Source organism: Myxine glutinosa, unplaced genomic scaffold (assembly GCF_964187855.1).
Source record: "Myxine glutinosa unplaced genomic scaffold, kmMyxGlut1.1 SCAFFOLD_943, whole genome shotgun sequence".
Lineage (NCBI taxonomy): Eukaryota > Metazoa > Chordata > Myxini > Myxiniformes > Myxinidae > Myxine > Myxine glutinosa.
This window is the reverse complement of record NW_027617038.1, coordinates 92428-120226: the sequence shown is the minus strand read 5'-3', so window position 1 is coordinate 120226 and position 27799 is coordinate 92428. Positions and strand designations below refer to the sequence as shown.

Here is a 27799-nt window from a genome sequence, read left to right as displayed (position 1 = left end):
GAGAAGGGAGGGGGGTAATAAGTAACCGCATGATGACGAGTAGTTTGGAAACTGCATGCAGCATCAATTGGCAAGTTATGCAACTCCATGTCCATAAGACAACATGCTGACAATAATGCATGACATCATCCACACCGATCTGCTTAAACATTCAAATTACGATTCCCTAGCAGAGGTACGATCACATAAAACCACCTGACAATGTCAACAGGTGTTATTTTGCAACACCTTCCTGTAACTGATCTGAAGTGTCTGAATATCAAATGTAACAATAATGTTGCATACAAAGGCTGTATCCAAATTTGTATCACATTTCCAGTTGTATGATGTCACCACAATATTGTGATACTTCAATATTTCAGAAGAACATTGCACCCTGAAGTAGTGTTCAAATATGTGGCTTTTTCTGACAAAACGGAATGATTGAAAATAAGGAGATGTAGGCAGTTTGTTTCTTGAAATTTTAACTTTAACAAGTCAGGAGACGACGATGGTTCACGAGCGAGCGGTATTCAATGACAAAGGACTGACTATCAAGTCGATCGTCACGTTCATCGACGATTGATGCATCAAATCGGGACCATAATCAGTTATGAGGTAAGTTAGCTACACAATACCGAAAATTCGGTTCGATTCCAACAACTTTGAAAATTTGACCTTTGTGACCTTCAAAGGTCGAAGGTCGAAGATTCTGAAATTTGTTGGAAAACTTGTATTTCATGATGTATGTGATAATATAAGATCATGTACGACATTTCACCCTATCAGGAAACGAACAATGTAATAAAACCAGCAAAAATCGACTTTTCTAAATTTCGTGACCTTGTGACCTTGACCTTGGGGCGAAAATGAAAAATCGAGCTCCGTGGGGCTAGACACATGACATTGGCCGAACCAAATATCGAAACCCCTGTGAGATTCCACCAACTCCTTCGGAGAAGATGTAGCTTGAACTCGATTACCCCCTAAAAAGACATCTTTTTCGGGCGTGGCTCCGCCCACAATGGGCGCAATACGCCCACTCTAGGCAGGACGCAACTAGATCATGATATCAACCTCCCACCCAAGTTTCATCAAGATCGGATGATATCATCGGGTAGTTATGCTGCGGACAGACAGACAGACAGACAGACGCACACCCATGACGAATATAGTGGTCACTTGCTAACTCGTGAACCAATTATTACACAAGTTCGAAGCTTATGAGCTTAAAGACAAGGTAGAAGGTCAATGCTGTATACTGGTAACTAGGCAGATGAGAAACAGACAAGCAACATTCATGCAGGTGGAGAAAGAGGCAGGTGGACATTGGAGAGCAGGTTTCATGAGACTTGAAGAGCCACGGGTTGGTATGATCAACATGTGGTGATGCCAGTATGCTGCTGTCCTGTGGCTGGAGGGAATGTGATGCCACAGCCAGAAAATGAAGGTGAGCAGAAAGTCTAGGCTTGTGGATGGATACAAAGGAATTGATGGATGTGTTGGTGGCTTAGTGGTGCGGACACTGGACTAGCCTCCCAGAGGTTATGGGTTCATATCCGAAGGAAGCAGTATTAAACATTTGGATTCTTCTTCTGCTTCTCCGCCTCCCGATATGAAGGTGAGCAGAAAGTCTAGGCTTGTGGATGGATACAAAGGAATGAAAGAAGGCTGACTTTGTGATCTGTTTAGTGTATTTGTCGAAGGAAAGGGTTTGGTCAGAGATGACGCCAAGATTCCGGATGTGAGGGGAGGTGGATACTGGGATACCGTAAACATACTGGGATACTGGGATACCGTACATTAAACATACCACGAAAGTGTTTCATACCACATTATGCACATCCAGGCAGTCAGTAATATCCGCCAGGATGTTGAAAGTTGCGTGGAAATTCTGCAGGACATCTGACATTTGCAAACTCCAGGATTTTCCTCGAGGTCCACCAGGCTCCACTTTCTCCAGTTTCTCCATGTCAAGCGCCGTGAGTAAAATGTTCTGTTTCATAAGGCAGTCCCACACAATATATATATATATGAATCCCCCCCAAAAAATATTGTTTTCACAATTAATGAGGTGGAGAACCACCGAGCATAACTCGTGCTGAAAGCTCCTACCTCCTCAAATTCTGCAAAAGGGAATGGATGAAGCGCACGCTTGCACACGCGGGAATAATACATTTCTACTCTACTACAAGAATGTGTACAAGAATGTACAGACACAGCAAAACATAACTGTCTCCATGCAACCAGCATCACATCTCCATCCCAACATGAAAACATGCATTTCTACCCTCCGCTAGAACAAAAAGTGTGATTTATGATGGGTACCACAATGACCAAACAGGATGGCGCGTACACCTTTACATGTACACTCGCACTTCTTATATTCTTCTTCGTTCGTGTGAAGCACAAGTAGTGTAGGCTGCTATGTCTTAAAAATGGCTGTCGTGTTTTTTTTTTGTTAAAAGCAAAATTCCACTTGACTCCTTGTCTTTGGGGTGTCACATGTTCGAAAAAATAGGTTGTTAATTTTTTAAAACGGATTAAGGGTGTCAAATCCAAGATGGCCGCCAAAATATATAAATTCTATTAAAACTGGTATTCTGAACACAGTATGAGGTCCAAATTAATGATAATCTATCTATAATTCCAGTAATCTCTGTGTGTATGTATGTATGTATGTATGTATGTATGTATGTCTGTGACCGCTGTTTCTCGACAACCACGGGTCCGATATACTTTAAACTTGCCAGGTATATTGCTGGGGACCCGAGGATGTGCCTTTTCAAGGTTTCATATTAATCGGACAAGTAGTTACCGAGCTATGTCCAAAAAACGATTCAACCAATCAGAGAGCAGCGAGCTATCACATGTGCCGAACGTGCCGAACAGACTCTGCCTCGGACGGCACATTTGAGAGCGTATTCATTTATTTCACGTTGGCAAACTATGTTGGCGTTAAACTATGTTTTAAAACTAATTAAAACTAATTTGCGATTCTTTCGCTTTCCTGCGCGTTTGTGCACGCTATGGCGATTTCTTTACCAAACTCCGCAAGCCGTTCGCTTTGGACCAAACCATTTCATGTAAATAGAGGGGGGGGATTGTCACCGTACTCGCAAGCCGTTCGCTTTGGACCAAACCATTTCATGTAAATAGAGGGGGGGGGATATAATTTTAGATATAGATATAGTACGGGCATGCCCTAGTACCCATAATTTCAATACCAAGGAGTTCAAAAACAATTAATTTCAATATGGCAACACACAAAACACAAGCAACACAAGCAAAATCAAAGTCTCAAGGAACATGGGGTGCTTTTAACTCCCTGCTGTCTTCTTCAGCGAGCCGAACCAATGTCTCTTTAGTTCCACCACTGATACGATCACCACCTACAGACTACGGAACCCTTTATACTGGTCTGATGAGAGCACATAATATGACAACTCAGGTTCTTGGAAAAGACAAAATAACAGTGATGACACTTGATCTCCAACTCTATGATATGGCAATGAAACTATGGGTAGAAAGAGATGAAATGAAGAAGCAGTTCCTGTTTCGGCCTGGTGAGTTGCACGTAGTCTTCTGGGCATTGGCGGCATTAGGCAAATACGTGGAAGGAAGCGGCATTGACCAGGCTTGGGTCGAAGCTGGACTATATTCTCCAACAACCGTAACGCAAATCCTAAATGGAAAACATCTCTACAGGTCCCTAGAAGCACATACTGTAACATTGCTTGCTCTATACCATCTCTACTTTGACAGGTTCCTAACAAAAGCACCAGAAGAGAAAATGTTCCTAAGTGAAGCGTCCATTGATTTGGAAAAAGCATATCAGAAAGATATCAGCATGAACACAGGCAACCGTCAAAACCTCAGAGATGCCGTCAGAGAAACCATGACCATGTTCGAATCTAGAGATATCCTCACAAAGTTGGGACAGTTTGAAAGCAATCCAGCACCAATTCAACACTACATCCGTAACTACTTGAGGCAGTTTGAAACTATCCTTCAGTATATTAGAGCTACCAGACAACGGGACCTGCTGCTGCATATGGAAAGCACTGAAGCTCTTATCAAGTACTTCTTTGCTCACGACCACCTGAACTACGCACGTTTGCTCCCTTTGTACCTGTCAACAATGCAGCAAACAGAACAAGTTTTTCCAGATGTCTGGGCAGAACTCCTGAAAGGAAATTTCTGTGTGACGAAGGGATTGCTGCATTCACTTCAATAGGTCCAGATCACGGAATTGAGCAGGAGAACCGCAAACTCAAGGTCATTGGAGGCATTACTGGAATAACCCAAATTGAGAGAGCTCTAGACCGTTTCTTCCTGATTGCACCTGACTTGTCTAATCTAGTAGAGGAGTTTCAAAGAGAATATGGCATGGAAGGTGCTGATACCAGAGACCAACACCACGAGATCACAGGGGGAAAGTCCACCCGAGTAATGAGAAATTCCACTAGATTGACAGAGGTATTTGTTGTTCATGGAGACCCATTCGTAACCGATGAGAGTGACCTGTGTAACCTTCTTACCAAGAAAGTAATTGATGAAAAGGTAACAAAGGACATAGTAGACCGCGATGCCATCGGACAACAGTTGTTCCAGACATTTGTCAAAGAACGCCTTACAGAAGGAAAACTTTCAGTGTGGGATCCAATGAAGAGAAAGAACATAGGCACTTTCAAAAATGCCAACACAGTGAAGAAAGTGAAAGCAGGTGACAAACTCATTAAAGTCAAAGAAGAACGAGGACTCCTACAGAGGTTTATAGTAGCATCAAGAAGCCGTCCAGACCTTGATCTAAAGGACTGTATTGGGAAGTATGCATTTGGAATTGTTCCACGTGCCCTTTTTGCTTCGGATGGGTCACTTCTCCAAGCATATGACAAGGCTAAGGTCCTTCATCATCTTGAAGCACTAGTTACCAAGGAGCAACCTAGCCCAACAGAAGCCACAAGCGATCCAGCTAATGCCATACCGAGTGTTTCTGGCGACCAAGTATTGAGTGAAAACTCCCAAACTGAAGTACCACCCCAAGCCGAGGCGCCTGAAGTACAAGAAGCGCAGCCTGAGCAAGAAGCTTCAACTGACATGTCCGACATGTCTGAGAAATTTAAAGTTGTAGTCATAGATGGCATGGCCTTCGTTAACTCCATCTCCAAGACAGACAAAATGAAAACATGCAGTGATTTTGCCATGTCATTTCTTGAAAAGCTTATCAGGATTGCAGCTAACTACGACGAAGTAAGACTGGTATTTGACAGATACGTCGAAAGTTCTCTGAAAGAGCAAATGAGAAAAAAGAGAACAAAGGGAAACTCGACCTACTATCACATCCAAGATAGTACACTGATCCAGAATATTTCCTTGAAGGACTTCCTTTCAAGTGTCAAAACCAAGGCAGAACTTGTAGAGTATTTAGCTGCAAAGACTCTGGATCACAGCAACAGCTCTGCCAACAAATTGAAGAAGTTCATGGTAACCTTCGGCACTGAGACAAAAGGCAATGTAAGTGTGCCTGATGAATTGGTAAAACACGGTCATGAAGAAGCGGATACGTTACTCTTGATCCATGCCCTAACAGTTAACGGCGATGTAGAACTTGTAATAGACTCTCCAGATACCGATGTCTTCTTGCTGATGATCCACATGTATCCACAGCTACCTGCTGAGACATATTTCCTTACCGGAAAAGGAAAACTGAATCGGAAAATTGCAGTCAAACCTATCTTTGAAAAGTTAGGAGTTAACCGCGCCTCAGCTATTCTCGGGTTTCATTCTTTCACAGGATCAGATATGTGTGGCAGGTTCGCCGGCAGGACAAAGGACTGGTGTATGAAGGTGTTCATGTCCTGCGATGATATGATACTGGATTCACTTGCTTCACTTGGCAAATCTGCTGCTACACCCTCTCCAAACGCAATTGACCAACTGGAAAGGTTCGTTTGCTTGTTGTACAGATCCAAAACACACACCAAAGTAAATGCACTATGATGGTTCTTGTACTCAAATCGACAGGCTGAGGGAGAGAGTCTGCCTCCAACCTCTGGATCATTGACACCACACATTCATTCTGCGAGCACATTATATTGCAATGATATGGATGCAGGCATGCGAAAGTCAACCGTCCCTTCCTTCTCCCACTGACTGCGGATGGAAGTCAGAGGAAAATAGATTTCTCCCGGTGATGTGTTTGAACCCTCCAGCACCAGAGGCCGTGACTAAGCTGGTAAAATGTGGCTGCAAATCAGGATGCAAAGGAAACTCCTGTAGTTGCCGCAGCAATAAACTCCCATGCACAGAGGTCTGTAGCTGTTTGAACTACGGCTGTAGCAACAATGAACAATCAGCTCAGAACATTGTGGGAGATGAACACGAGGACTTGTAAGGTAAAACGGATGATTGTGAGACAGGAATATTTAAATATGGTCAAACAGGAAATTACATTACGCTATCATTGTTATAGCAATGTGGACCTTTGTGTAAAACAGTGGTAGCCATATTGGATTTTCTCACTATTTCTCACTATGGCTGGCATCCACCGATTTCAACGAATCAGTAACATGTTTCCCCAACGGCCTAGGATTACTTATGTGGGCATTACCACCAAAATGGACCTATTTCATCATTCACAATTTGTGTTATCAAGAACATTAAGTTTTTGTACTGTGGTTATTTAAGAAGTGGCGGCCATCTTGGATTTTCCCACCATTTTGAATTTGACTGCCATATTGAAATTAATTGTTTTTGAACTCCTTGGTATTGAAATTATGGGTATTATCATTAATTTGGACCTCATACTGTGTTCAGAATACCAGTTTTAATGGAATTTATATATTTTGGTGGCCATCTTGGATTTGACACCCTTAATCCGTTTAAAAAAATTAACAACCTATTTTTTCGAACATGTGACACCCCAAAGACAAGGAATCAAGTGGAATTTTGCTTTTAACAAAAAAAAAACACGAAATGACATAACAGCCTACACTAAAGGCTGCGGGGAAGCATCATTGGCTGAGGGCGCAGCTGTGCCGCTGATGCAGTGCCCCCTGCTGGTTAGGGCTGGAATTTGGAACTTGGCCATGTTGCCGGTGATAGCTCGCCTACTTTTTGCGAAGACACTATAGGATCTTTAACGTCCACCAACGGATGTTGGTAGACATCCTAGGGTTTGAAAAAGTGTGCATACTTCCAGGCCATCCTGGCAGTCCTGTACGTGTTATACCTGCATATCAAAAAAAAAAAAAACAGAATTAATTGAATTTTGAAATACCGACTTCTTTCCTGGAAGTCCTAGCAGTGTCCACGTGTTTTTGTTTTTTTTTACCTCTCCCACCCTCCCCCCCTCTTACCATGCCTCCTCCCCCCCCGCCCCCCCAAGCCCTCTCCCTCCCACAGATCTCCCGATGTCCCTGCTCTCCATCTTGTTCTCCCGCTCCCTTTATCATAGGTTTTATGTTTTATGTGTCAGTTTCTCTTTTTTGCAATCAATGTTAGCTCTTACACGAGCCTCGACCTTGTACACAAAAAAAAGAAACAAAAAAAGGAAGAAAACAATAGCCCACCTTCACATCCTCTACCCTGTCTTGAAACTGTTGCATGCCATCAAATACAAGAGATGAGGAGAAATCCCATGGTTTGCACTGTTGTTTCATGCGTAGGAATTTGCATTCTTCATCGTAAGAGCGAAGAAAGCAGCGCAACGTGGAGAGGACCACATCAATGCGCCCAAGACCCTCCAGTGCATCGCCCTTCAGCAGCTCACCCGGGTTGAGGAATTCTCGAGCCTGAATTTTCAAAAACAGATGAGGTTCCAATTATTCAGGCTTCATTCATGAGTCATTCTCCTGATGTAGCTCAGGTATCTTTTCGGCTGTCAAATACGTCACAGATTAATTACTGTGCAAAACGTACCGTTTGTGTCAATATACTGTATTAAAGCGCGGCATTACGCGCGCTGCTTGCGAGCAAGGAGGAAGCGGACAAGCGGTAACTTATAAGCGTCTTTATTTCAGGAGCTCACTGTAACACTTGCGCGCTCCGGGCTGCGCGCCCCGTGTATATCCTCAGGCCACGCCTACCCCTCGGGCGTGGCCGCCGCCCACTTGGTGCGCGGAATGATGTCACCACGCCAGTGGGCTTTCGTGTCCGCCACACGCGCCCCCCCCAGAATTCCCGCGCACCTGGAGGGCCAGTTTTACGGGGCAAACGGATGACCCGGCCGAAGAGCCCCCTGGCGATCGGCGGCGTCCGGGGTGCAGGGATGTCAGGTGGGATGCCCCTGGCTGCCCCTGGGATGGGTGCAGGACCGGGGGGCGGCATAGCGGCGGGGCTGGGCGGTGCCGGGGGTCCGCGCGCAGGGGGGCGGCCCCGACGCGGGGGTCGGGCCACTGGCGTTGGATGGTCCACGTCGAGGTGGGCCGGCTTGAGGCGGTCTACAGAAACGCGGTCAGGAGTACCTCCGATGTCCAGGGTGAAGTGCTTTGCCCCGGTCTCCAGCACGCGGAAAGGCCCGTCGTACGGGGGCCGCAGTGGTGTCCGGTGGGCATCGTGGCGGACGAAGACGTACTCCGCCGTGCGAAGCTCCGGGGCGACGTGCGTCGGTGGGTGCCCGTGGCATGCCGTTGGCACCGGGGTGAACCTCTGGGCGGTCTCTTGCAGAGCGGAGCGCTGCTGTGCCGCGGACCATGGTGCCGTGGAGTCGGGGAGGAACTCGCCCGGCACCCGCAGCGGTTGCCCGAAGACCAACTCCGCCGCGGATGCGCGCAGGTCCTCCTTGGGTGCCGTCCGGAGGCCCAGCAGGACCCAGGGGAGCCTGTCGACCTAGCCGCCGTCGCGGAGGGTGGCCCGGAGCGCGGCCTTCAATGAGCGGTGAAATCGCTCACACAGGCCGTTAGCCTGGGGGTAGTAGGCCGTGGTTCGGTGCAGCCGGACCCCGAGCCCCTGCGCGACCGCCCCCCAGCTCCGAGGTGAACTGGGGGCCGCGGTCGGACGAGATGTCTGAGGGGGCGCCGAACCGGGCGACCCAGGTGGCGATGAAAGCCTGCGCGACGTCCGCCGCCGTCGTCGACGCCAAGGGCACGGCCTCCGGCCACCGGGTGGTGCGGTCCACCAGGGTGAGGACGTGGGTGAAACCCCGCGAGGGGGGCAGAGGTCCCACCAGGTCCACGTGGACGTGGTCACACCGGCGTTCCGGCACCGTGAACGGGGCCAACGGGGCCTGGGTGTGCCGGTGCACCTTGGCGCGCTGGCACGCGAGGCACGTCCTGGCCCAGCCGTGGACGGCCTTCCGGAGGCCATGCCAGACGAACTTGTCGGCGATCAACCTTTGGGAGGCCCTCGCGCCCGGGTGGGACAGGCCGTGGATGGCGTCAAACACCTGGCGCTGCCAGCCCGCGGCATGATGGGGCGAGGCCGCCCGAGGGAGACGTCGCACAAGAGGGCCGCGCCCACGCCGTCGAACGGCACCTCAGTTGCGCGGAGGCCCGTGATGGCGGTCCACAAGGCCTGGACGTCGGGGTCAGCGGCCTGGTCCGCTGCCATCCGGGCATAGTCGATGCCGAGGTGGACTGCGTGGGCGACGGCCCGGGAAAGGCAAATCCGCCACCGGGTTGTCCTTCCCCGCGACGTGCCGGATGTCCGTCGTGTACTCGGACACGGCCGAGAGGTGACGCTGCTGCCGGGCCGAACACGGCCCGGTGACCTTGCCCATCGCGAAGATCAGCGGCTTGTGGTCGACGAAGGCCGTGAACACACGGCCCTCGAGCAGATGGCGGAAGTGCCTGACCGCCAAGTGAAGCCCGAGCAACTCACGGTCGAAGGTACTGTAACGGATTCGGGCGGGCGAAGCTGCCGGCTAAAGAACGCCAGCGGTTGCCAAGCTCCACGCACCCATTGCTTGTGCACCGCGCCCACCGCGTAGGCGTCGGTGGTGAGGGCGATCGGTGCATCGGGCGCCGGTTGCGCGAGCATGGTGGCGTTAGCCAAGGCGAGCTTCGCGCCCGTGAACGCCGTGTCCATCTGCTCGGTCCAGGTAACGTCGCCTTTGCCCGGCTTACCTCGGAGAGCTTCGTGCAGGGGGCGCAGGAGCTGGGCGATACGGGGCAGGAACCGATGGTAAAAGTTCACCATGCCCAGGAACTCCTGCAGCCCTCTGATTGTGCGGGGGCGCGGAAACCCCTTCACCGCCTCCACCTTGGCCGGCAGGGGGACGGCTCCGTGCCTGGTGACACGGTGCCCCAGAAATTCGATTATGGCGACGCCGAACCCGCACTTTGCGGGGTTCACAATCAGGCCATGCTGGCCCAGGCATTGGAAGAGCGTGCGGAGGTGGCGTAGGTGCTCTTCACGGGACGCGCTGGCGACGAGGATATCGTCCAGGTAGACGTAGACAAAATCCAAGTCGCGCAGGATGCTGTCCATCAGTCGCTGGAACGCCTGAGCCGCATTCATCAGACCGAAGGGCATCCGCAGGAACTCGAAGAGTCCGAATGGCGTGATGACCGCCATCTTCGGGACGTCCTCCGGCCTGACGGGGACCTGATGGTAGCCGCGTTTGAGGTCCACCTTTGAGAAGAAGGACATGCCCACCAAACGGGCGGAAAAGTCCTGAATGTGGGGGACGGGTAGCGGTCGGGAGTGGTGGCGTCATTGAGACGGCGATAGTCCCCGCACGATGTGCAGCGGCGACGCCCAAGCACTCTCCAAGCACCGAACGATGCCGAGTCGCTCCAGGGTAGCGAACCCCGCTTTTGCCACCGCCAGCTTCGTCGGCTCGAGGCGGCGTGCCCGGGCATAGACCGGTGGCCCGACGGTGGGAATGTGATGGGCCACCCCGTGCTTGATGGCCCCCACCAAGAAGGGGGGCCGCGTGAGGGCCGGGAAGCCGGCGAGGAGGCGGGTGAATGCGTCCGCCGCCGGAAGCGTAGAGATCAACGTGGCCGGAACCGAACCGTTCGGCAAGCCGCTTGGCAAGCCGCTCGGCGAGCCGCTCGTTGAGCTGCTCGACGAGCTGGGCAGCGCACAGGCGAGCGAGCTGAACGTCTCGGCCTGGACAAGACGTCTGCGCTTTACGTCAACCAGGAGCCCATTAGCGCACAGGAAGTCCGCGCCAAGCAGTGCCATGGGCACGTCGGCGGTGACGAACGTCCATCGGAAAACCTGCCCTCCGAACCGCAGAGAGGGGCAGCGTTTTCCGTACGTACGGATGGGCGTCCCGTTCGCGGCAAGCAGCGCGGGGCCCCCGCCCGCGGCGTGCTTGTCTGACGTACCGGCGGGAACGACACTCACCTGCGCTCCCGTGTCGCACAGGTAACGGCGCCCGGATAAGGTGTCCGTTATGAACAGCAGGCTGCTCGAACGGCCGGCGCTCATCGCCCCTATTGAGCGCCGGCCCGGGCGTTTCCCGACCTGTTGAAGGAGCATGGCGGATGACATTGCCGAGCCTCGTGGCCGAACTTGGCGTGGAACCAGCACCTGGTGGTGGAGCTGGAGGAGTGTGGCTGGCTCCGCCAGGCCGGTGGAGTTGGCGGTTTTCGCCGCGGCGATGGGCGGGGCGTGGCGGCGGTCACGAGGGGCATATCAGCATGCTGCGTATGCTGTGTAAGCTGATGCTGTGGATCAGCATCATCAGCAGCATCAGCCTCGAGGTCCTTGACGGCCCCACCGACTCTCGCCCGCGTGTCCGAAGCCGCGAAGTACCTGTCCGCCATGGCGGCCAATGCTCGGGGATCCGTTAGCACGGTCCCGGCCAACGCGAGGCGAACCTGCGCTGGTAGTTGGCGACGGAAAAGCGCCCGGAATAGAGAACCTGGGGCTTCTTCGCCCAACAGTGACAGCATATGGTCCATTCGGACCGACCGGCGCGTGTCGCCGAGCTCGGGGAGATCCAGGAGGCGGTCGGCCCGTGCGTCGTCCGTGAGGCCGAACGTGGCTAGGAGTAGCCGCTTGAGTGCCTCGTACTTGTGGCCGTCCGGTGGGTGGCGAAGGACGGACACCACTCGAGCGGCCGTGCCGGGCCCGAGGGAGGCGACGACGTGGCAGTAGCGCGTGTCGTCGCCGGTGAGGCGCCGAAGCTGAAATTGGGCTTCAGCTTGGACGAACCAGACTTCGGCCTGGGCCTCCCAAAATTCGGGAAGTTTAATCAACATTGCGTTGTCGGCCATGGCAATGGCGTCGTGTGTGGAAGGATCGCTCCGGCAGATCCAACGTCGAGGGTCACCAGTAAAGCGCGGCGTTACGCACGCTGCTTGCGAGCAAGGAGGAAGCGGACAAGCGGTAACTTATAAGCGTCTTTATTTCAGGAGCTCACTGTAACACTAGCGCGCTCCGGGCTGCGCGCCCAGTGTATATCCTCAGGCCACGCCTACCCCTCGGGCGTGGCCGCCGCCCACTTGGTGCGCGGAATGATGTCACCACGCCAGTGGGCTTTCGTGTCCGCCACAGTATATATATTTCTGCTACAATGCAGGCTTCTATAAACTTCCATCAAAATATATATATTTAAGCAACCCATAATTTGTTTTATTACATTTCACTTTGATGTTTCCCACTCAGACCTGCTGGATGAAAAGGTTACAAATCTCGTGCAGGAGAACGATAAACCGTGCTGGCATTTTGTGGAGCGTAGAGTGCTCCCAGACCAAGCGAACAATACGAATCAATCCAGAAATCAGCTGATGAAGTGATTCAAATTCCGTTCTCTCCATCAACTCCAGCCATCTCCGGAGAGGCTTCAAATGGAGGTGAATGTCTCTTGCTTCAATCAGGGCTGTAGTGAAACAGAACCACCATTTTAGAAAATGATTTGTATACATACTAACATATCATCATCATGGCCTGGTGGTATGCACATTCGCCTCTTCGCTGTCTAGCCTGGGTTTGATCCCGGTGTTTCATCAATGTGAAACTTTATTTCGTTTAACGTCCATCCGTCCGTTTAACGTCAATGACGTTTAACGTCCATCCGTCCGTTTAACGTCAATGACGTTTAACGTCCATCCGTCCCTCGGACGGACGTTAAACGGATGTCCTGTCTGCCGGCATTGGTTGGTGGACATTAAAGATCCCACGGTGCCCTTCGCAAACAGTCGGCACCATTTTTCAGGCACCCTGATGAAATTACAAATTCCTGCCAGAACCAGCAGGGGCCACTGCATCAGCGGTGCTGCCACACCCCCCAGCCAGTGGTGCCACTCCGCAGCATTGTGCTGCACACGATACACAGAGAGACCCATTATTCTTGATAACATCACCAACAACGCACAATCATGCCAAGAGGAACGGAAAAACGGGGAAAAAGAGGAATGAAAGAGAGGAGGTGAGCAGGGATTCTTATATCTCATTCGCTTACTATTTTATCCTTCCACGAATAATTTCTATTTTTTTATCAGTTCGAAATTCCCTTCTTCTTTCTGGTCCACCAATGGAATGAGTGTCCATTATTCAGCCACCTGGGATGGTGATTGGATTTTTAGCTTATCTGGAATTTGAATTTCCAGATGAGGGGTAGTCATGGTGCACGGTCAGTCCGTCCGTCACCTATTTCGACTTTTCTGGCCAAATCGCTGGGCCGATCTGGCTGAAATTTGGCAGCAAGGTTCTGCTCCTGAATGGTAACGGGGCTTGCAAAGCTCGTTCCGGTCACGTGACCGGAAGTGTTTCAAAATGGCAGATTTAGTAAATTTGCCTTCAAAAATCTTTTTCTCCAGACCCACCAGTCAGAATGCCACCAAGTTTGGGCTACAACATTAGGACAGGGTAGGGATGTTAAATTGCGTAGGTCATGCCAATCATGTGACCGGAAATGTGTCAAAATGGCAGACTTAATTTTTGGGAAAATCGTGTAAATTCTTTCAAAAAAACCCTCTTCTCCCAGACCCAACCAGTCAGAATGCCACCAAGTTTGGGCTACAACATTAGGACAGGGTAGGGATGTTAAATTGCGTAGGTCATGCCAATCATGTGACCGGAAATGTGTCAAAATGGCAGACTTAATTTTTGGGAAAATCGTGTAAATTCTTTCAAAAAAATCCTCTTCTCCCAGACCCACCAGTCAGAATGCCACCAAGTTTGGGTTACAACATTAGGACAGGGTAGGGATGTTAAATTGTGGAGGCCATGCTGATCACGTGACCAGAAGTGTGTCCAAATGGCGGATTTAATTTCTGGGAAAATCACGTAAATTCCTACAAAAAATCTTCTTATCCAGACCCACGAGTGAGAATGCTACCAAATTTGAGTTACAACATTAGGCCAGGACCCAGATAAGCTCCAGGTCCAGTGGTCCTATTTTTTTATTTCTCAATATTAGCTTAAATGTGGGGACTTTGTTTAAAGCTTACAAAACTATGTACAATATAGTATCATGCATAAACGAACCCAAGTTTTTACCGATATTGAAATCATTTTTCAACATTTGTCAAAAAAAAAAAAAATTACGTTCCCACTGTTGGATTCCTTTCCACACAATCTTTTTTCTGCATAAAAAGCCTTCATTCTTCCGACCCACCTGCAGAAACATCTTCACCCATTGCCTTGAATGCCATCAGGTATGAGCTGCCAGTTTTCTCTAAAAGCTCTTGCATGTGCTGCACACATGGTGCACTCAGCTGGCTGCAGACACCCTCAAAATCTTCACATCTGTCTGGGAAGAATATGTTCGTGAGACAAAAGAAATGTACTGAGCAGAGCAAGATGACAACTGCAACAACAATTTTGTGAACTTGTACAGAGGATATTCAAATATTTTGGTGGTTTGAGTTTAATGGGAAGTCAAAAAAATATTGCTTCACTAATAAACAATGGTTCGGCATGTTTTTTTTTTATCAACAACGAAATTAGTTCCATATGCCTCTGATCATTGAATCCTAGTTCCTCGAATAACACTCCGGCAGTGAATTCAATACACCAAAATACTAAATACATTACTGTATAGTATCTATATCTCGTATATATATACTATACAGTGCATTCAGAAAGTATTCAGACCCCTTCACTTTTTTCACATTTTGTTATGTTGCAGCCTTATGCTGAAATCGTTTAAATTCATTTTTTCCCTCATCAATCTGCACTCCATACCCCATAATGACAAAGAGAAAACAGGATTTTAGAAAGTTTTGCAAATTTATTAAAAAGAAAAAACTGAAATATCACATTGACATAAGTATTCATACCTTTTGCTATGACACTTGAAATTTAGCTCAGGTGCCTCCCATTTCTCTTGATCATCTTTGAGATGTTTCTACACCTTGATTGTAGTCCACCTGTGGTAAATTCAATTGATTGGACATGATTTGGAAAGGCACACACCTGTCTATATAAGGTCTCTCAGCTGACGATGCATATCAGAGCAAAAACCAAGCCATGACGTCGAAGGAACTGCCTGCGGAGCTCAGAGACAGGATTGTGTCGAGGCACAGATCTGGGGAAGACTACAAAAAAAAATCTCTGCTGCATTGAAGGTTCCCAAGAGCACAGTGGCCTCCATAATTCTTAAATGGAAGAAGTTTGGAACAACCAGGACTCTTCCTAGAGCTGGCCGCCCGGCTAAACTGAGCAATCGGGGGAGAAGGGCCTTGGTAAGGGAGGTGACCAAGAACCCGATGGTCACTCTGGCTGAGCTCCAGAGATCCTGTGTGGAGATGGGAGAAACTTCCAGAAGGACAACCATCACTGCAACACTCCACCGATCTGGGCTTTACGGCAGAGTGGCCAGACGGAAGCCAAACAGTTCAATCTTGGTTCCATCAGACCACAGAATCTTGTTTCTCACAGTCTGAGAGTCCTTTAGGTGCTTTTTTGCAAACTCCAAGCGGGCTTTCATGTGTCTTTCACTGAGGAGAGGCTTCCGTCTTCCGTCTGAATACTTTCTCAATGCACTGTATATGGTGTATATATATTGCAGATGGCATCTCAGGGTCAGTCTCTCAAAGACACAGAACAACCTATTGTATGAAGCAGTGTCAGCTGCTAATCTGTAAACCACAGCATCAGTCAGCGTACCGCTGCATTCGAAGGCTTTTATTGATAAATCACCAGTCTAACACTTGGAGAAAGTAATCATTCCATGGATGGGTTTCTGGTTCCCCAGCAGTCATCAGCAGCAGTATATTCCCCCCAGGAGAGGAGCTGCTAGGGCATCATTGAAGTACATACTGATATATAATATTGCAGGGACGAGAATAGGGGTTAACGGGTGTAATATAGACCAGTTAAAATCCTCTCTATCTCTTTGCTGATGACTCTACTCTCTGTCGCTCCATTCTTCATCCCTCAGATCGGCAGTCTGCAGCCTCCTCACTTTCTGCAGACCTGGACAAAACCACAGAATGGGCAAACAAGTGGAACATGTCTTTCAATCCTGAGGAATCTCACACTCTTACGATGTCTCTCCGAAAAGACCGACTGGACAACCCTCCCATCCACTTTCTGAATAATCCTCTCCAAGAAGTTCTGTCACTGAAGCTTTTGGGTCTCACTATCTGCCATGATCTTTCCTGGGAAAACCACATTTCAAATCTGGCCTCCAAAGCCAGTCGCCGACTGGGCATCCTCCGTCGTGCTAAGTCCTTTCTTGGCACACCTGAGCTCCTCACCACATACAAGGCTTTCATCCGCAGCTCAATGGAATACTGCTCTCTCCTCTGGGCTGGTGCTCCTGCCTCACACCTAGCTCATCTTCATGCTGTTGAAACCAAAGCATTCAGAATCATTGGAATCTCCCGTGATGAAGCTAACTCCAAGGGCCTCTCACTCACTCACCGCAGGTAGGTTGGTGGTCTTTCCGTCTTCTACCGACTCCTCTCTGGCCTTGCCCCCCCCCCCCCCCCAGCTCTCTCTGGGCTCTGTCCCGCAAATATTCCTACAGGTCGCACAAGATCTGCCTGCAACCCTCTTATGGTTCAACTGCCAAAATCAAGACTCTCTGCTCACCTTCACTCCTTCATTGCTCTTTTCTCCCGCCTCTGGAATAAACTCCCTCACTCTTCAATCCCACTCCACCCTCTAGGTCTTTAAAACAGCTGTTCACCACCATGTCTTATCTTCCCCCATCCAAAACCTTGATCTTTTCTACCCCCGCTAATTTCACCCCAATTCCACTTTTTTGAAATACCAACTTCTGTCCTGGAAGTCCTTGGTGTCCTTGTTGTTTTATACTTCTCCCACCGCCCCCCCCCCCCTTCCACGCCTCCTCCCCCCAAGCCCTCTTCCTCCCACACATCTCCCTGCTCTCAAATGTTGTGTTTGTGTGCTTCCCCTTCTCTCCCCATCTTGTCTTCCGCTCCCTCTTTTTATATATTTTGTTTGTCTGGTTGATTTGTTTGTGAAGTAAATGTTAGCTCTTTCACGAGCCTCGATTCAGTATACAAAAAAAAAAAAAAAAATCCAAAACCTTGATCTTTTCTACCCCCGCTAATTCACCCCAGATACTTCTTTTTTTTTTTTTTTTGAAATTCCAACTTCTTTCCTGGAAGTCCTTGCAGTGTTCGTATGTTTTATACCTCTCCCACCTCCCCCAAAACCCTCCCCCTCCCACATTTCTCCCGTTGGCCCTGCTCTCAAATGTTGTGTTCGTGTCCTTCCCCCTCTCTCCCCATCTTGTCTGCCGCTCCCCTTGTTCTTTGTGTTTTGTGTGTCGGTTTGACTTTTTGTGTGACTAATGTTAGCTCTTTCACGAGCCTCGATCTTGTATACAAAAAAAAAAAAAAAAATTATGAGATTAGTACTAGTTTAGTGTAAGTGTTTTGTATCTGTTTGAAAATGATCGGTTGCATGTTGAGAATTTAGGCCTAAACCTAAAATCTAGGCCATTTGGCCTAAACCTGTTATTCCACCCCCTTCTTAAACTCCCAAGTCATTGCCTTGTCATCTGTCTACGTGCTTCTGTTGAAAAATAACTGTATGCAGCCAGTTTCGAGTACCGAGGTGATCCCTTCCGAAGATGTGCACGATGCGCCTCATGACGGTCAACCGAGTACCGCCACAAAGGGATACCAGCCCCAATTTGGCTCTGTCGGATTTTCATCTCTTCCCCAAACCTAAGGTACATATTTGTGGAGAACATTTTAATTCTGATGATGATGTCATGACTGCTGTGACGAAAATAAATGATGAGAAATAAATATGTACCACAGTAGAATAAAGATTGATGTTCATATCTCTCTTTGTTTCATTTGAATATCTTTACCTGTTTCAGAGAAAAATAATAGGAGGCATTACTTTTCAGCATGCATTTGTATATCGTGTCGATGTATAGCGCCACTCCTGGTGTGAGTGGGTATTACAAGTCAAACTAAAATACGCCAATTCTGGGAGAACAAACCCATCTGTAATTCAGGGGGAATTGACTCATCTGTAAGGACAGGTTCTTCGCTGGTGTATATAATTGACAATCTGAAAATATGATTACAGACTATTCCCTAGCATCGCCAACAAGAAGTTTTTTTTCTTTAACCAATCTCACACTGTCCAATTGCTAGCATATATTCCCCTTCGCCATCTTCGAGCACCTGTCTTGCCAGAACTGCAGCTCTGCAAAAGGTGTTCGGTTGCATCCTTGTTTTAAATGCGGCGAAGAGTCCTTCTTGAGTATGGCGTGCACCTGGTGGCTCCAGTTCACGATTGTTGACTCAATAGTGTGAAGTACTGTTTGATCCACTTCAACATTCCTGCAACCAAGCAAAGTTACTGAAAGATTGTGCACTTAATTGTATCTCTACATCTTTGTCAATCTTTTTCACAGTACCTGGTTCTATTTATAAACTTAAAAAACAACAAAAATGTAATTAAACTTATCAAGCACATGCTGCATCCCTGCCCCAGCATTAGTGGCGGATGCAGGCACGCATTTGTATCAGAAGACTTTGTAGTTCCTCGGTTTCTGCCTCTACTTCTACCTCTATCATTACCTATTTCTCACTGTTTTCTTCTTTTTTTTTAATACAAGGTTCTTGGCTCATGGAGGTGCTAAACGACAAAGGGCAGAAAGTTTACAACCTACAAAAGGAGGAAAGATAGGACCGCGGGTCCTGAAGCTCACCTGGATCAGGAGCAACAGTCACTCGAACCCCACACAGACCACCTTAGACCTTGATATTTTTAATGCCCTGAACAGACTTTGGTACATCATGGGTGATGAAGGTTGTGGGCAAGTTTCATCAAAACGTGTGTGCAGTTTCAAAGTGAGCACATTTGGGGGTGGGGAGGGGGGGGGGCAAAAACACCCCCGTAGTTCCGCTTTAGTGAGCGCAGATTTTGATGCGGTCAATACATCATCATTATGCATCAGATATGAAGCTTGTGGCCAAGTCTAATCAACATTGCGTGTGTAGTTTCGGAGAAGAGAGCAAATACTTATTTTGGGGGGTAAAACCCAATGTGGTTTTTCAAGGAAAGATCATGGCAGATAGTGAGACCCAAAGCTTGAGTGACAGAACTTCGAGAGGGTTGTTGAGAAAGTAGATGGAAGGGCTTCCCTGACAGTCTCTCTGGAGAGACATAGTGAATGAATGAATGAATTATCGTTTTAAGGCCATTTTCCCCCGCTAGAGCGGGGGTTAGCCTTGCGGGCCCCAGGACAATCATGGTTCCCTGTTTTGAGGCAATGTTTTTATGGCCGGATGCCCTTCCTGACGCCAACCCTTAGTCGCCTCTTACGATGCACAGGGATACGGTGTACCTATTCTAAATCGGGGAACACACCGGGATCATTCATCCCAGCAAGCTGGTACTCAATTTTCCGACCTTGGAAGGATGACAGGCTGAGTCAACCCCCCTGGCGTTAATTCAGCGATCGTCCGGGATTCAAACTCAGGATCCGAGGATCCCAAGCCAGCACCCTAACCGCTAGGCCAATACCAGGCTTCTGCAGAGACATAGTGAGAGTGTGAAAAGAATGAAATGAGGAGGATGAGTTAATGGACACAAGAGACTATTCCACTATTGGGAGAATAATTGGCTGAATAAATGCAAGTGGGTAACCTGTCTGGATTTTTGATTGGTGAGCAGATGAGGTTATCTTGAGGAATGTGTGTGACCTGGGGTGGCTTGGGGAGGGTCGAGGTCGGAGAGGGCAGGAGCAGGAAGGCCAGATGTAAGCTTGTGTAATGTAGAGAACCCACCAACTTAAAGCTGGTCTGAGTGAAAGTCTTTGGGAAACTGCCTCCAGTCTTGAAATTCCAATGGTGAGGAAGTCTGTTTTTGACTGCCTCAAGAGGAGCCATGTTGGAAGCAGGAGCAACAGGCCAAAATAGGCACTGGAGAGCCTTAGCTCTATGGAGATGGTGACTAGATGTTGATGCTCATTTGGTGACATGATCTTCCCATGAAAGGTTATGGTAGTTTCAGGGGGGTGCACCTCATCCAGTGGATGTTCAGATAAGGATAGGGTAATTGCCAATCCTTGTGGAGAGACAGTGTGAAACCGTGTGATTTGTCGGCCTTGAATGTTACATTCCAAGTAGCTGACCAGCTGCTCGTAACTTGTTCAAGTATCTGACCACTCTGCTAGAAATTCACCCTCATCTATGAACTACTAAATTTATGTATGATTGATTCACATCTCTCCTCACTTGGAACTTGAGGCTTTCCTATTTATTGATGAAGGCCACTAAGTTGTCAAAATGCTAGCAATTGTCCTTCTAAAAAATAAAACCCCAATTTGTGTAATACTAGGATTTTTAAATTATACACTCCTTTTTTTCCAGTAATAAATCTCAACCATACACTATTACATTGTATATTTATCGGTGTACACAGAATTACTACTTACTGTTGAAGTTTTCATTATTGATGTATTTCCCCCAAGTACATGGATTATTTAAAATGCACTTCGTTTTTTTGGTCAAGTGGAGATTGTTTAACATAAAAAGTTAAGTTTGCCATCACGCATTGTCTTGCATAATATCTACTTTTTGTCACAGATGGAAAAGTTTTTGCAGCCACTGTTGATGAATCCCTGCAGCTGCAACACCACTGTACTTGAGGATGATGTCTTCCACACAATAAGTATACGGATTTACATTGTATCGATTTGGCAATTGACTGTTTTACCCTCTTTCTGGAGTTTGTTTCGACACCTCGTGTGCCTACATTGGCTTGTGGTTTTAACACTTTTGCGGTTCATTAAAAAAAAACATTTTAAAATATTTTCAAAGTGAAGGGCTGTGATCGGAGCTTGCTGATGTTCTGGTTTAGCCAGCTCTTACTATTAGCCAATTGGTAGCACTTGTAATTCTGCATTATAATGAAAATAAACGGTTTTTCTTTTTCAAAAACCGGGACACTACGACTAAAAACTCGTAATGCCTCCGTCAGTGAACTATAATAATTAAAAAGTTAAATAACGCAAAAATGAAATACGGGTAGTTAAAGAAATAAATAATGGAAAAATCAAAGTACAGTATTTGAAAACTGAAAAAATATTTTTAAAAAAACTACAAATTGGGAAAAATAAAAAAAGAAAAGAAAACTAAATATTTGAAAATTGGAAAATAAATAAATATTTCAAAATTGAAGAAATTGAAAAATAAAAAATAGAAAAAATAAATAAAAATATGAAAAAAAAATCAAATTACACAAAATACCTCCCATATAATTAATAATTAATATTAATATTAAATAAATAATAAATTAAAAAATGTAAAAGAAATTCTTGAAAAGGTGCGACAGCGACACCAAGACAAAACACTTACTGCCTCCCTCCCGGAGCCATAACAGCACACATTTAGTAAAAGAAAGAGAGAAAGGAAAAAGTAAATAAAAGTTCAGAGAATAGAGACTGCATAAACATAACATTTAGTCAGGTTCACTATGTTAACAAATCTAATTTCGTTCAAAATTTTTGGAGATCAGAAAAACTATACATTTTTGGAATCAGCAGAGCATGGAGAATCCGAAAATCAATGTTGGCATTTGCACAGACACCTGCATGGCCGCCATTTTGGATTTTCAAAATGGCCGCCATAAAAAACATATTTTGCGCTATCTCGGCTTCTAGTCAATAAAGACCTAGAGACTTAATTAAATATGCTAATCCTATGATTTTTGGGTCAAGGAATCCAATAAAGGCCTCAAAATAGTGCTCAGGATTATAGAAAAGCGACAAACAAAGGTAATTGAAAACCATTGTCTTTATATTTGTGATATAACTGTATTACATAATACATGATATTGCAAGTCCTTTGAAGTTATAGGTATGGGTTTATAATGCAAGAAAGCAGCCTTGTTAGTATCAGATTGAACTACAAGTCCTATACACAGGATCTACGAGGTCTATACCGTTCAGGAATATGCTTTTACAGATCTTCATCACTGTCCTGAGTGTCATTTTCGCAAAGGTGTCTCCGCAAATGCCAACATTAATTTTTGGATTCCTCATGCTCTGAATATTCCAAATATGTATAGTTTTGCTAATCTCCAAAAATTTAGAACGAAAAAACATAGTGAACCTAACTAATTATGAAAGAAAAAGACTGGAAAGATGACAAGATATATGGAGACATAAAGTCCTTTCTTACCCATGCAGATAAGTCTCAAGATCATTAGGCAGTAATGGCACAGGGAGCAAAGTGTGCCCCTGAACCAAACCTGTAAGCATAAGAACACTTTCCCTCAGTGCAGAAACGTGCTTCAGGAGGTCTTTTGCCAAAGTGAGGGGCCAGCTTGATTCGTTCACGGTGTTTTTGAAAATGGGTACTAGGACCTAGAGAAAAAGAAAAAAAACAAATGAAAGGACGATCATGGCTGAATCACAGATCCACAGAAATATTCAGGCTAAACATACATTTTGAGACAATATACTGTATTCCTGTTGTGAAATGAAAGTAGGGGTGAGGGGGAGGGAAGAGGGTATGGGAAAAAAACAAATTAGAAGGTCACTTGGTAGAGCGCATACCTCCACCAGGCTGAACAGTTTATGTTTTGTATCCCGCTGATAGGCCGGATCTGGATTCGGACCTGAACCAAAATCGAATCGGCTTGTTCTGGTCACTTAACCAACTCATCCACTGAGTTTTGTCACAAGTTAGCCACAACATTTAGAAATATCATGCTATATATCGTTTTTGGGCCTATCACTCAATGGTGAAGAATCACTTAAAAATTCTCTGATCCGGATCCGGATTCGAATCTTCACCAAAATCTAATCTCTTCGTCCTTGTCAGACACCCAACCTCTCCACCAAATTTCGTCCGAATCCGTCCACAACCTTTTGAGATATCCTGTTCAGAAATAGACAGACAGACAGACAGACAGGTGTGAAAACATAACCTCCGCCCACCTCCGCGGATGCAATGAATAGAAAATGTGTCGGTGACTTGAAATTACACAACATATAAATAGATAATGTTAAGATATAATTACCCCATCCCTACACCGTTTAGAATCCCGTGCGGGCACGAGCAAAGCAACTTTCTAGTTGGACCATTATACACTGGTTTACGGTTTAGTGTTTTTCTAAATAAAAGCTTCTTAATTAATGGTACCAGCAAGGTAACTCCACATTACCATATCTGGTCTTGAGTGGTCTTGTCTGAGTTTGATTACTGAGGGAACAGGAGGTAAATGCAAACTCTGCTGGCTTCTGGTTCATTGGATTTGGTATCATAAAGTATGAATCATTTTTGTGTAACTGCCCCTGTCCCAACTGTAATTCATTCTCACTTGTTCATGTTGAAGTTCCAAAATGGATCTTGGTCAATTTGTCTTCTTGTGCCTCCTTTCTGATATTGCACCATCTCTGCTCTTTCTATGTTTGGTCGACCCCCCCCCCCCCCCCCTCCTGGGTATCTGCAGGCACATGTGGTCCACCGGCAACCCCTGTCTAGTGAAACTCCCAAAATAAAATCCAGGATTACTGCTCACCTCCACTCATTCATTCCTCTTTTTTCCTGCCTGTTGAACAAACTTCCACACCCCATCGAAGACCATGATCTTTTCAACCCCCATTAACCTTCCCAAAGCACACCTCTTTCCAAGTTTCCAGTTTTTTCTTCCTGAGAGTTTGCTTCTGTATCCATCTTGTCCACACCGTTTGTCCTCCGTTACCCCCTCAATCTTCCCCAATTTGTTTATTTCTCCAAGTCTCTCTCTCTTTTGCCCCTCAACCCTGCTGTGAGTGAGTTTCCCCCGTTCTCTTTCTTTTTCCTCTGCTACGTCCTCATCCGTTCTATGTTCCAGCGCCTCCACGAGCCTCAACTTTGTAGACAAAAAAAAAAACAAGCTCCCAACAAGCCTCGTTTTTGTATTTGTATAAAATGGTTTTGCACAATTTTTCTTTATAAATGACGCTGAAAAAAATATTAACTCAAGTTTAAAAAGAGAATACACTACAATTCATAGTAGTGTAGCAGCATAGCAAACCTGTTGTGCATTTTGTGATACAAGCACCAAATTTGGCACAAATGTACATTAATATGTTGCGAACATTTTCAGATATTGGGCCACTTGAAATTCCGTAATTTTTTTTTTTCAAATTTTTTCAAATTTCGTAATTTCAAATTTTTCGGGTGACACCGTCGCAATTTCGGTCTTCGAGGCCGGCCGATATAGTGGGGCGGCTTAGCCCAAATATTCAAAAGAATTGTGCATTTTGTGATACAAGCACCAAATTTGGCACAAATGTACATTAATATGTTGCGAACATTGTGTGGTCAGCAATGAAGACGAGAGTCTGAATTACATGTATGCAAAAGACCTTGTGAACCAGTGAAGCAAATACACGGGTAAGCATGAATTAAATCTAGGGCATGATATAATTTCCATGATGTTTACCTCTACACTCAATGGTGGAAGGAGGTAATGTTTTGATCCCAGCTTGTCTGTATGTCTGTTTGTCTGTTAGTCCACAAAATTCCAGACAAAGCTTGTAGTAGTGGTAGTTGTAGTGGTAGTGGTGATAACAGAAATTGTTATATAGAACTGAACTTATATTATATGCAGAAAATAACCATTTCTATATGTCCTGCAGTGGACAGGTTAATTGGTTTATGCACTGAAGGGGTCACCCTGGTGTGCACTGCTGTGTTCTGCCTCACTGAGTTGTTCAGGTATGATGTACTCAGCACAAGCTTCCGGTCGGCCCGGAGGTGGGGGTGCGGGGCCTGTCATGGAACGTCAAAACAAACGGCCTGCCGGGGCCGCCCAAAAGTCGGGCGTGAGGGGCGCGTCCACTAATGGAACGCCTCTCGCTTCCCAGATCGAGGGCCACGTGGTCAGGAGAACCTCGTCCCTTCCGGTCACACTTTGCCTATCGGCCGGCCTCGAAGACCGAAATTGTGACGGTGTCACCCGAAAAATTTGAAATTACGAAATTTGAAAAAAAAAATTACGGAATTTCAAGTGGCCCAATATCTGAAAATGTTCGCAACATATTAATGTACATTTGTGCCAAATTTGGTGCTTGTATCACAAAATGCACAATTCTTTTGAATATTTGGGCTAAGCCGCCCCACTATAGTGAAATGTAACTTCTCATTACCGTCGTTTTAATCTCTTTTTCAGAAAAAGGTTTCCAGCTGATGTGCAAATGCTTTTGTTTTGCGGAAAATGTGAGAAAAAAGAAAATGTAGCTTATCTTGTCTTATTAAATAATTTGAGGTGGACTATGAAAAAGTGAAATTGTAAGTTCAAGCATCTACCATATAAAACACAATGTGTGTGTGTATTTGTGTGTGTCTGTCCCCTTCATAAAGGTAGGTTTTAAAGGCTTTGAGTAGTGCTTTAAGAGGGATTTGAGTGGGGGGCGGGGGAGGAGGGGGGAGTTTATTGGGCAATCTTTGAACAGGGTGGTGTGTCCACCGGATGAAAGACCTAAAAGATTCCAAGGACCCAAAATGCCCCAAGGACCCAGAAGACCAAAACACCCAAAAGCCCCTGAAGACCCAGATGACCCCGATGACCCAAATACCCAGAAGACCCTTTAAGATCCAAAATACCCCAAATACCTTTAACGACCCCAAAAACCAAGAAGACCGAAAGGATCCCAAATACCCAAAATACCCCAAATATCGAAAAGACCACAAGACCCAAAATTCCACAAAGACTCTTAAAGACCCCGAATACAAAAAACGACCAAAAAGACCCCGAAGACCTAAAAGACCCCAAAAGACTGAAAAGACACAGAAGACGATTAAAGACCGTGAAGACCCGAAATATCCCAAAGACACCAAAGACACAAAATACCCCTAAGACCGTTAAAGACCGCAAAGACCCAAAAGACCTAAAATAGCCCGAAGACCCAATGGACCAAAAACACCCAAAAGACCACAAAAACCCAAAAGACCCCAAAGATCCAATATACCCCAAAGACCCTTAAGGACCCAAAAGACCTGGAGACCCTAAAAGACCTGAAAGATTAAAAATACCACAAAGATCCTTAAAGATACTAACACCCAAAATAATGAAAAGACCCCAAGATCTTTAAAGACAAAAAGTTCCGAAGACTGAAAAGACCCCAAGACCCAAAAGACCCAGAAGCCCCAAAATATCCAAAAGACCCCAAAGCCCGAAAAGACCCAAAATACACCAAACACTCAAAAAACCCAAAGACCCTTAAAGACCCAAAAGATGCAAACAATTCAAAAGACCAAAAAGACACTGACGACACAAAAGACCCCAAGGACGCAAAAGACCCTAAGGATGCAAAAGATCCAAAAGAAGATTAATTACATCTCTTCAAATTGGAACTGTAGATGGTGGCTTGCAAATCGAGCCTCAAGGGCGGTGTAGTTAAGCGTTTTTTTTAAATAACAATAAATACATGGCGCAGGGAGGGAAAATTTGCTGCACGTGATGTGCAACACGCGTAGAGTAAAACTAGTGTTCATTTATGTCCATACGATGTCGAATAAATAAAGAAGTTATAAGCACAGCTGACACTTGGCCGAGGTTTCAGACTTTGACATGCTCACGAGGCTGTACCATCAAATAAACTGTTACAACCCATCATTTTTGACGGGCTTTTTACTCGTAGATGCATAATTACACAGTACTGTCCCTCAGATAGAGGTTAAACTAGGCATCCAACGGTGGCGGACATTAAAGATCACACAGTATCCTTCACGAAGAGTAGGCGAGCTATCACCAGCATCATGAACAAATTCCAAATTCCTGCTCTAACCTACAGAGGGCTTTGCATCAGCATTACAGCCAATGATATCAGCCAACAGTCTTGTGCTGCATCCAAAATAATAATAATAATAATAATAATAATAATAATAATAATAATAATATCATTACCCAAGAAACGGATCATTAACATTTCTACTGAAACATAAAAATACAAGTTTCTACCTCATCTACGAGGATGGTGAATTGCTCCAAGGGTGAAGAGGAGATGTCCCCGCAGATAAGCGAGTTCTTCGAGACGTCTGCGGCTAAGGCCCCAGGAGACCTTTTTGAAAACACCACGGTCTTGCCCCTAAACGAGGTGTTTGAGAAACCTAGAGAAGGAATGAGATGTCCACCCGGGCCAAGTTTGAAAACGAGAATGGATTCTCTTTCGCCTTCTTTTGACGCAAACTCCTTAAAGATCTCCCTGTTATTCGGAGCTTCCACGCAGCGTTGCCACGTGTCCGGGTTCAGCCCCAGAGAGTGGAGTGTCCTTTTTCGCAAGAAAGATAAGAGTTGCTCATCCAGCATCTCCTCGGACTCGCTCTTGTTTTCTTCTTCAATGTCTCGTGGGATATCCATCTTTCTCTCTATATCCCCGGGGTCTGTCTGTCAAACTGACGAGGTCCCTCGTTCTCATACGGATTAATCACTCTTTCGTCCCAGAATCTTTCTCTATAGCAACGATTACCTTGGTAACCTG

The 27799-nt window shown here is 46.3% G+C and overlaps 2 protein-coding genes across 2 annotated transcripts in view; one reads left to right on the top strand and one right to left on the bottom strand.

Moving 5' to 3' along the window:
* Window positions 1-1498, top strand: part of LOC144889123 (bifunctional glutamate/proline--tRNA ligase-like) — a gene marked incomplete at its 5' end in the record, with an annotated part of 35320 nt that extends 33822 nt beyond the window's left edge. The window contains one exon of the mRNA XM_078769029.1: window positions 1286-1498. Coding sequence (XP_078625155.1) covers window positions 1286-1369 — 84 coding nt within the window. The remainder of the gene's footprint in view (window positions 1-1285) is intronic.
* Window positions 1499-1713: 215 nt separating this feature from the next.
* On the bottom strand, window positions 1714-27799 carry LOC144889122 (dynein beta chain, ciliary-like). Its single transcript, XM_078769028.1, has 7 exons — window positions 27280-27799; window positions 22506-22690; window positions 18498-18656; window positions 14498-14628; window positions 12546-12757; window positions 7554-7775; window positions 1714-1975 (listed from the first exon to the last, which is right to left on the bottom strand). Exons 1-7 carry the CDS (start codon window positions 27676-27678, stop codon window positions 1805-1807), a joined length of 1479 nt encoding a protein of 492 aa, XP_078625154.1. The 5' UTR covers window positions 27679-27799; the 3' UTR covers window positions 1714-1804.

What these genes read in the sequence shown, in the direction of transcription:
- LOC144889122 (XM_078769028.1), bottom strand. Translation starts at nt 27,678, where the DNA reads ATGGATATCCCACGAGACATTGAAGAAGAAAACAAGAGCGAGTCCGAG. An exon ending in CTTGAGACTTATCTGCATGG is followed by an intron (nt 18,657 to 22,505) that starts GTAAGAAAGGAC and finishes GCTTGGTTGCAG; the next exon opens with GAATGTTGAAGTGGATCAAA. An exon ending in GTAACCTTTTCATCCAGCAG is followed by an intron (nt 7,776 to 12,545) that starts GTCTGAGTGGGA and finishes TTGAAAATTCAG; the next exon opens with GCTCGAGAATTCCTCAACCC.